General features: G+C 40.8%; 1 protein-coding gene across 1 annotated transcript in view; it reads right to left on the bottom strand.

Annotated features, from left to right (window-relative positions):
* Positions 1–275: 275 nt before the first annotated feature.
* zgc:92429 (uncharacterized protein LOC445063 homolog) overlaps positions 276–9,756 on the bottom strand; it is an 18,215-nt gene continuing 8,734 nt past the window's right edge. The window contains exons 4-11 of the mRNA XM_037682846.1: positions 9,352–9,506; positions 9,019–9,122; positions 8,354–8,406; positions 6,051–6,121; positions 5,263–5,365; positions 4,997–5,116; positions 2,563–2,625; positions 276–933 (exon numbers count right to left, since the gene is read on the bottom strand). Of these exons, the coding sequence (XP_037538774.1) occupies positions 472–933; positions 2,563–2,625; positions 4,997–5,116; positions 5,263–5,365; positions 6,051–6,121; positions 8,354–8,406; positions 9,019–9,122; positions 9,352–9,506 (1,131 nt within the window). The 3' untranslated portion in view covers positions 276–471. The remainder of the gene's footprint in view (positions 934–2,562; positions 2,626–4,996; positions 5,117–5,262; positions 5,366–6,050; positions 6,122–8,353; positions 8,407–9,018; positions 9,123–9,351; positions 9,507–9,756) is intronic.

Raw genomic sequence — 9,756 nt, forward strand, 5'->3', positions numbered from 1 at the left:
GGATTGCTTTAATACACGTCTAAATTCCTGTAGTTAAACTACCTTTTTTTTAAAAAAAAAAACAGTATGTGAACTGTGCAAACCACGCTTTTTGTCCTACATATTGTGTGTTCTGTAAAACTGTAGGCTGTATTTCAATGTGCTACAGGCCTAAACACTTAAACCGTGACTCAAAGTAAAGAGCTGAGGTGTTTACAGAAGTGGACATGGGGTCACTGCGCTCAAAGTTTCATGGCTGTTCGTTTTAGCTGCGAGTTGTGAAAAACTGAACCAAGTCACAGAAACAGAGGAGTTTATTGTTGAAGTTGTGTGATAAAATACTGCAGTTTGTCGTTCTTGAAAAAGATGTTCTAATGAAAGAAATCACAGAGGATCACTTCTTTTGATTTGTTGTAAAAAAAAACTGATTAGCATTTAAATTTTCCAAATTATGAAACTTCCTATGCTACAAAATTAAACTAATCCTTTTATTTATCCGTCAAAATCAGCTTCTCCATCTTCTAAATCTGGCATGTCCTCAAATCCTCCCTGATCCTCTTCTCTCCTCTGCTCTTGTAGTTTCCTCCTCTCTTCATCCATCCTGTTTTGCTCCTCCATCAATCTCTTCATCTCCTCCTCCACCTCTTTCCTCTTTAAATTTAGCATCTCTTGCTCCTGCTCTTTCTTCTTCTGCTCATCACTACCGTTCTCCGTTTTATTCTGCTGCGTGTCGTTGGCCCACTCTTCGTCCGAGTCGCTGATGTCATCGTCATCAATGTCCAAGTCGGGCTGGTAGGACTCTGGGGTTTCAAATAAGTCGTCCTCTATGGGTCCTGGTTCAGGCTTGTAGTTGGGGTCCTCCAGTTTGCCCCAGGCTACTGGGTCACCCTTGCGAAGCATGATCTCCACTTTAGATGGAACCATGTTGATGGAGCTCTGTTTGATGTTGATGACCTGAGAGTTGGGTTGAACAAAGAAAATCTGGTTTCAAGCGTTTACCCTTTTTTCCATTATAAATCAGTCATGATTAATATAAATTAACATTTCTGACAAAACTAATTTAAAAAAAAAAGCTTTTCAATGGCAAAATGAAATATTTCTAGAAAATCCTGCCAGTTTAAAAAAGTAAAGTAAAATAAGTGATTGCATAAATTTTAACCCCCTTTAAAGTGACTGTCCTAATACAGCAAGAAACAAAAGATTGAAAATTAAAAATTAGGGAACACACAAGTTTTTCCAAGGCTCTAAACATCCCCAGAAGTTCTGTTAAATCCACCATCAAGAAGTGGAAGGAACATGGAACGTGTAAATCTACCAAGAGCCAGCTGTCCTCACAGACTAAAGGGTCCAGCATACTCCATCCGAAGTCGAACGGTCGACACGAGTTGGCGGGACGTTCATTTTCGCACACACTTTTCATAATCGACGAGACGGGTGCAAAGCTCATGGGAAACGCCTGTCGCTGCATTATGCAACACAGCACAGGTTTCTTCCTGCCAGAGTCTCCAGTCTGTTCCTGCATCCGCCATTTGGCCACAAAGCTATCACGAAGAGACTGTCCAGCAGACAGACTCCTCCAAACACGATGTGTGCACGATCTCCATCCAGGAGTTTGTGGCTGTTTGACTAATTTAGTGTTTGAAGAGTCGTACAGTCTGAACACATTGACAAACAGGCCCACAAACTTCTGACAAATCACACAATCCTTGGTGCATACGCCTGTGGCAAAACGTTTGGCCCGGGCCTTGTGTTGAGAAAGATCAGGCGAAGCTGCTGTGAGAACAAAATGATGTGATTTTTGTCATGAAAATACGTGAATGAGAGCCGATAATGCTGCTTCAGACAGAGTCTGCAGGGTCCTTGAGTGACCATGCAAGAAGAAGAGCAGTGAGATAAACCACCAAGACACTTGTGACCTCTCTGAAGGGAGTAAAAGCTTCAGCAGGTGATATGGAAGAGACTGTGCATAGAACGAGTTTCCTCCGCAGGGTAGCTGGACTCTCTCCCTTAGAGGTAGGGTGAGAAGTTCAGTTATCAGGAGAGACTTGGAGTAGAACCACTGCTCCTCCACGTTGAGAGGAGACAGTTGAGGTGGTTCGGGCATCTGGTAAAGATTTTCCTGGGTGCCTCCTAGGGAGGTGCTTCGGGCATGTTCGACTGGGAGGAGATCCCGGGGAAGACCCAGGACATACTGGAGAGACTACATTTCTTAGCTGGCTTGGGAACACCTTGGAATCCTCCCAGAAGAGCTGGAAGAGGTGCTGTGGAAAGAGATGTCTGGTCCTCCCTGCTCAAACTGTGAGCCAACTTCAAAACAAGTGGATGGATGGATGGATGGATGGATGGATGGATGGATGGATGGATGGATGGATGGATGGATGGATGGATGGATGGATGGATGGATGGATGGATGGATGATCTAAGGGGGTGAATATTTTTACAGGCACTGACACAACTCTCTTTAATTCAGTTAGCCCTAACACAGTCATGTCAACGCTGTGAAATGATCAGGATCATAAACCCTCTCAAGAATAAGTGGCACCATAAAGAAAACACATGACAAGCTTTTTTGGACCTACTCACCCCCCAGAGGTGGAATTCTCTCTTGAAAATCTTGTTGCTTTCAAACTGTATTTGACACGAGAGCTGTGGAGGAGAAAGACCAAAGACTGTTGAGGGTGACGGAGCCATCAATGAACAGACGAACTGCAGAGAGAAAGGTGCTGTGGAAACGGCCCCTTATAGGTTCAGGTCCGCATGACACATCCGGACCGGAGACCTAGGCCATAAAGTTTTAATTCATTATATAAGTGAGTAAAACTTTCACCTTTCTTAAAAAAGGTTGTTGATTATGAAGCAACTTGTGGACATTGTTGGTTTTAGCTAGATTTCTGGGGCTAATGTTAATACTACCAGTAGTAACATTAACCAGACATTAGCCTAACGTTACCGCCGGTTATCAAGTTAAAATATTAACTTCTGTGCATTTTTTTTTTCTAAAGATGTATAATACTGGGGTCTGATCATAAGCCAACCGTTTTGTTTTATGGTAACAGAGGTTTTGCTTTGTAGACCAGTAAGATAAGGAGATAAGACTGGTGAAATGTTTGATTTGTTGGGCTTCAGTTATAACAGTAGCTTACAGTCCCTTATCAAACTAAACCATCACAAATTTTACAAGGCGTACTCTTATTAAACCAGTGCTTCTCAATTATTTTCTGTTATGCCCCCACCAGAAAGAAGTAAACATTTTGTGTCCCCCCCACCAACTCTCCACCACAACTGTAAATAATACGTCTTTAAAAGTGTTATAAGTACACCTCTGCCTAACATTGTGTCCTTATTAAGATTAAAGGAAGAAAAAAATATATAGATCAACTTACAAGAACAACTTTATTAACATTGTTTGTTTGTTTTTACTCAGTGCATCAATTTGCATGGAAAAAAAAATCATTTTTACCATTTGATACTGAAAAATAAAATGAAATATAATCAATAAATAATAATAAATTCAAATTGATCATAGGGGGATTGATAGGGGGAGTGGTGGCGCAGAGGCTAGAGAAGGTGGGCCTGTGATTGGAAGATCACCGGTTCAAGCGCCGGCACAGACATCAAAAATGTGGGTGGGGTAGGCGAAGCACCCCTGCCCACCCCCACCCTCATTCACCCCACCCTGGGCCCATGAGCAAGGCCCTTAACCCCCACCATCTGCTCCCTAAACAGGTCTCTCTTTAAAAAGAGTTACCGTGGCTCAATGAGACTAACCTGGATAAATAAAGGCTAAATGAAAAAAATAAAATAATAATTGATTAGCAACATTATAACTCAGGAGTGTTTTATAAAACACTTTGACCTACAAAACTAAAATGAATAAAACAATTTATGCTAATTTTTTAAAATCAAAATGAGGGAGTCAGGATCAATGAGCACACTCATCGATAAAATAAACAAACAAAAAAATATATGTTTTCTAGGGTCACGGGACGGAGGGTGGAAACATTTTTTTAAAAACATTTTATGTATAAAAAATAATGTTTTTTTTTAATCAGTGAAGCATAAAAAATAAACGGTGCCGGCTTGATCATGAAATCCTGTTTTCACTTTGACTTTATTAAATAATCTGTTAATTAAAGTTAACTCAGCTGAAATATCATAAAAAGACTAAATTATTGGATCTCTCAGGAATATTTCTCTCAAACATGTTTAAAGAAGAGACGCAGCCTTGGGTTCAACTTTATTCGAACCCACAGATGTACAAATCACAAAACAAGCATTACACTTTAAATCACTCAAATAAAATCTGTATACAAGAAACAAAACCTCAGTGAGTGCAAATACTTCAAATGATGAAGAAAAATAAAGAATTTTAAATATAAATGTTTTTGTAGGATCTGGTTCATCAGATTTAATTGAGTTTATTTCTATAGCACCAAGTCACAACAGAAGTCGTCTCAGGGCACTGAACAGAAACATTCATATTTAAAAATAATAATTTAACTTTATTTATCTGAGGAGCAGACTGCTTTGAGTGAACTCATCGCAGAACTTTCACTCTTAACGGTGAACTAAAGTTCATTAAAAGTTCATTAGCAGGATTTTGGATTCTGGACTCGTCTCCAGAACCGGTCCTGAAGGATGTCCAGGCTGATCTGAGCAGAGTTGGGGCTGAGTAGGAGCAAATGTGGCATATGTGAGTGTCCGGGTGTGACGAGACTAAATGTTTGGCTACATGAAGCTCGTTAGCCCGACAAATTTAAAAAAAAAATTAAATCCATAAATTATCTGCAGCATTGTATAAGCTGTGATGTTCAAAGCGTGTGAAAAAATGAGCAACTTATAGTCTGGAAATTACAGTAAATGTAATTTACTGTTTAAAAATGTAGTTTTATTTTTAACTAAACACATTTGTGGACCAGACTGAGCTCACCCAGGGGCCGCCAGTGTCCCGCGGGCCGCCAGTTGAATAACAACATTGTTTTGGACATGTGTTCATGTAGCGCGTCACATTACTCACCACTGTCCGGTTGGCTTCTATGTTGCACAAATCAGGGATTGAGTTCTTGGCATAAATCGTTACCACGACAGTGTTTCCAGTTTGGTGCCAGTCATACCGACACGCCACTTTCTTCTTGTCCTGTAAATACATCCAACACCAGTACACAGCTTTGAGCCCTCTGAGATTAAACCAGTCACCTTTCCTCCTTTCACTATCTGGCTGTTTGTTCTTTCCTACCACTAACACCAGTCCACACCAGTCCATTAAGATCTACCAGTACCTACCTGCTTTGCTACCCAGGTGTGTTTCTCTGTGGCGCAGCCCTTCTGGTCCAGGAAAGCATTGAAGTCTGTTGTCTTTATGCAGCAGCAGCTCCAGTACTTGTACCTGAACAAAGAAATGAGCCCAGCTGTTAGCAGCTGGAGAAACACCAAACACAGCCATGCAGCTGTGCCTGATCAGATGCTAACAGTGAGAATAAAGAGATGTGAAGATGTGGAGCATTCCTCTTAAACTTTCAATTTCTGTTTGTAGTTTGGTTGATTCGTTCTAATTACTGGTCTCCATCTTCAGCTGTCGTTTTGTTAATCTGCTCTCACCGTTAGTTGAGTTTTCATTTTTCTCTTGCCTAATCCATCCAAATATTATTGTTTGAAACCCGAGTGGTGCAGATTAAAACTGTAAGTTTGACGTTTTAACACCAAGGTTCATTAATCCAGGTACAAAAATCCAACAATGTTCAGTCAGGTCATCTGGACGGACGGTTTATTTTGTTGCTGAAATGTTTCGTCCTTCATCCAAAGGACTTCTTCAGTCTGAGGAGCCACCAAACCAAACTGAATCCCACAAACAGCTCACACCCAGAGTGGAAAAAAACAGTTTGCTGGTGATAAGATGGCCTCCGGGGCCCGCCCTCTCCCCCGTCAACTCCTCTAAGGCAGCCATGCCAAACTGATGAAACCGTCCGGATGACCTGACTGAACTTTGTGGGATGTTTTAAGCAAGCATCGTCTGTTTGTGACGTCTTGGATGAACAAGAAGGAAGATGCTGGCGTCAGTTCGTTCCTCTTACCCCTCGTGGAAGACCGCGGCCCCGGGGTGGTGGGTGCAGACCTCCAAGTCTGTGTCGGGGCCTTGATAGATCTGAACACATGAATAAGATGCAAATGATTAACGAGGACCACTTGAGTCACACGAGGAGATCACTGGTCCCCAGTAAACTGGGTAAAGTCTTAATTGTTGCTCATGAAGCTGAGATTATGAAGAAAATGGATGAGATTTAATATTTTAATCTGCTATAGAAACACATTCAATTTGAACATTGTGGAGTGATAAAAGTGGCGCGTCGGTTCAGCAGCTGCTTGTTCTGTTTTAAATCTCATTACTCAGCAAAAAAACCACCTCTTTAAGAGAAATATCACCTTTTTATTCAAACACCAGCAGCCTTTTCTTATTGGACGGTATGAACGTGACCTCATTTGAACCAGTGCGCTCTGTTTCACAGGCTGATCACGTGTTTTATTTAAGACAAGATTTTAAATCAAGCAGATGAAAAAAGAAAAAAATATATAAAAGTAGTTTGTGTGAATTTTACCAGAATGGTCCACTAGATGGCAGTGTTGAAAAAGAGACAGAAGCAGAGGAGCTGAAGTCAAGCAGAAAGACAGTGGACATAATGTCCAGCTGGGTTTGTGGGGACCAGTATGAACTGGGACTACAGGGACATTTATAAGGACAAAGGGTTGTTTGAGGGACTTACACAATCCAAGGCTTTTTAAAGACATTTTTATTTACATGTTATTGTGGTAATTAAACTAATTTATCACTCGATGAAGTGCATTTTAATTTAAAAGATGAATTAAAGTCACTGGACTGTCGCTGCAGTCTGACAAACAAGAAGCCTTTACAGAGTCGGACAAGACCCGAGCAACGAGGTCAAATCTGTCTGGAAGGTCAAACTGAACAATAAAATACGATTTCTAATCTATTCAAGTAAGGTTCGGTGGCAAGACTATGAACAATCAGCGTCTTACCTGTTGCGGATAGCTCTTTGAACAGCTGTAGTTTGGAGAAATCAATTTTCTGACTTGAGCTAATGGCTCGTCTGAGTGAGACAAAGACCATGGTGGGCTCATCTTAAAATAATAATAATACTAATAAAGCATTGTCCCCTATTAGTATGATCAAAATTATTATTCTTTTTTAAATTCCAGTCTGGAGTGTGGTGAAGACCCTCCAGACCACTGGACCCTTCCGGTTCAGCAGCTGAAAACAAAGTCTTATTTTTGGTCATATTTACTCGTGGCTCCTGGTCTTTACCATACCATGCCAATTTATTTATATAGCACTTAAAACAGCAACAAGGCCAACCAAAGTGCTGTAAACTTAAGGGGAGCAACACGGTCCAGAACATTTAAACAGGCAGAGTTGAACTGAGAGGTTAGCTCCTCAGTGGTAAGAGACACCGAGAGCTGTTCGATCCTTTCAGAATTAAAATCTTCATTAAAACGAGCAGCAGTGAAATGGTTAAAGGAACGCGTACGTGCAGGAACGCACGTCTTAGCAGTATGACAAGGGGGGGGGTGAAGTCAAACAATACAGGCATGTGATCTGAAAAAACATCAACATTGTCACCGATTTTCAAATTAGAAACAGAGACATCGCGTGTTAAAACGAGGTCCAGCGTGTGACCATGTTCCTGGGTGGGGCCGCTCACCTGCTGAGCTAAGCCAAAAGAGTCCAATATGAACATGGAGGGTTTTTTTCTAATTACTTTTTCGTTATTTAAAAATATATTTTCTCTTCATGTAGTTTTCGCTCTGCCTGTGATAGAATTGATTGTTTTTAAATAGTTTTTCGTACTGACCCAGAAACACGAGCGGGCTGCAGGTGCATGATGCACCTGCAGATAAACTGACGGCAGTCGCTGCCGTCAGCCGTGGAGCGTTTCCTTCTGCAGCCTGCATGCATGTGGAGCAACGTTTTAGTACTAAATGTTCACTTGATGTGATAAAAAACATAATTTGCATGAACAGGTGTAAAGTTTTCGACGTTAAAGTGGTTTTAAATCTGCAACATGTTGATTTGATTTTATTCATATTTTATTCTGGCTCATTAGACGGGTCAGAATTCAACCACCTCTCCAAACTGAGGTCATTCAAAGAGCCATCTAGAACAGGTAAGATATTGTTTGTTCACATCTTTTTTCCACTTCACATTGCACCTTTAAAAACCGTAGCTCTGCAGCTTCCTCCAGACACAGCAGAAAAACTGTTTCAGCTTGTGGATAGATAATGAATCTGTTGCTTGTGCTGCTGTGGATCAGACGTCCCGAGGACTCGGCACAAATAAAACCCTCCATGAAGACACACTTACCGTTTTACAGCCGGTGTTTTTGCAGCGCGTCCCATACATGACGCTCTGAGCCTCTGGAGGAGACAAAGAGAAGTTCAGCAGGTTTTACTGAGCTGGAAGTTTTCTTCTTCACAGGGTCTGAGCATCTATGAACAATGTGAAGGAAGTTTCACGTCTTACCGACGACTTCTAAACTCAAAAAAAACAACACTTATTATACGTTTTCTGGGTGTTTTTATCAGACAAACATGAATTATATACAAGATATAAACAAGTCCTGCTCGTTACATAATACTTTTCTAAATAAATAAAAGTTACATTTAAAGAACAGTTTATGCTATTCACTGTATTTTTGCTATTTTTAAAATATTCTTTCAACTTTTTTATTTTGTTTTCTTACTTTCATAAGACTGGTTTTAAAATAAAGAAAAAGTAGAATAAACTCAGATTTAAATGACAAACGAGTTTTGTGTAAACGTTCTTATTTTTAATGATATTCAACATTGGGCTCGTTCGTTTCAAGAAAAAGCCACAGATTCAACAGGACTGTCTGTATAACTGCAGGAATGTGGATTTCTTAAGAAAACATTTTGCTCAGTTGTAATAAAGAAAATAAATAAATAAATAAAATACTTTATTTTGCAGTGAAGAGACCAGAGATGCGTTCAAGGACCGTAGGTGCTGACCTTTCTGCTCGCTCTCTGTCGTCTGGCTGATGCCCAGTTTTTCCAGCGCCTGAAGCAGCGACGCCGACACTTTGTGGGGCAGCTTGGTCATGGGCTCGTCTGACCTGCACACACACACACACACACACACACACACCTGTGTTAACACAGTCAACCTGCAGAGTGATCCGAGCTGCATTATTTATGGTAGCAGCTGCAGCTGGCCTCACTCTGACCTCTGACCTTTGAATAGATTCCTACACAGTGGCAGCTGTCCGACTCAGACTAACAGGAACATGGGAGCATAGTGACAAGTCCCAGCTAACACACACACACACACACACACACACACACCTGGGTCTCTCTCTCTGCAGCACCTCAGCAGATTTGGGTCCCTGGTAGATGATCTCCTGGCTGTCGGTGTGTTTAGCGTCGCCTTTATCCGACAACACCTCGGGCCTCAGAGGCTCCGGGGGCTTCACATCACTGTGGGGCCCGCGGGTGCAGCCCTGTGCTCAAAGAACCAAAGATGACATGAGGTTAGAAGATCCTGATGAGCTTCACTAACACAAACAATGATCCATGCAGTTAAAGGGATCTAGTTGGAACAACAGATCTTATTTAATAAACATTTATTTCAGCTATAAAAACACTGTAAAAAATACTCTAGGTTGTTATATATATATATATATATATATATATATATATATATATATATATATATATATATATATATATATATATATATATATATATATA

The sequence above is a fragment of the Nematolebias whitei genome, chromosome 1 (assembly GCF_014905685.2).
Source record: "Nematolebias whitei isolate Nwh7 chromosome 1, NemWhi1, whole genome shotgun sequence".
NCBI lineage: Eukaryota > Metazoa > Chordata > Actinopteri > Cyprinodontiformes > Rivulidae > Nematolebias > Nematolebias whitei.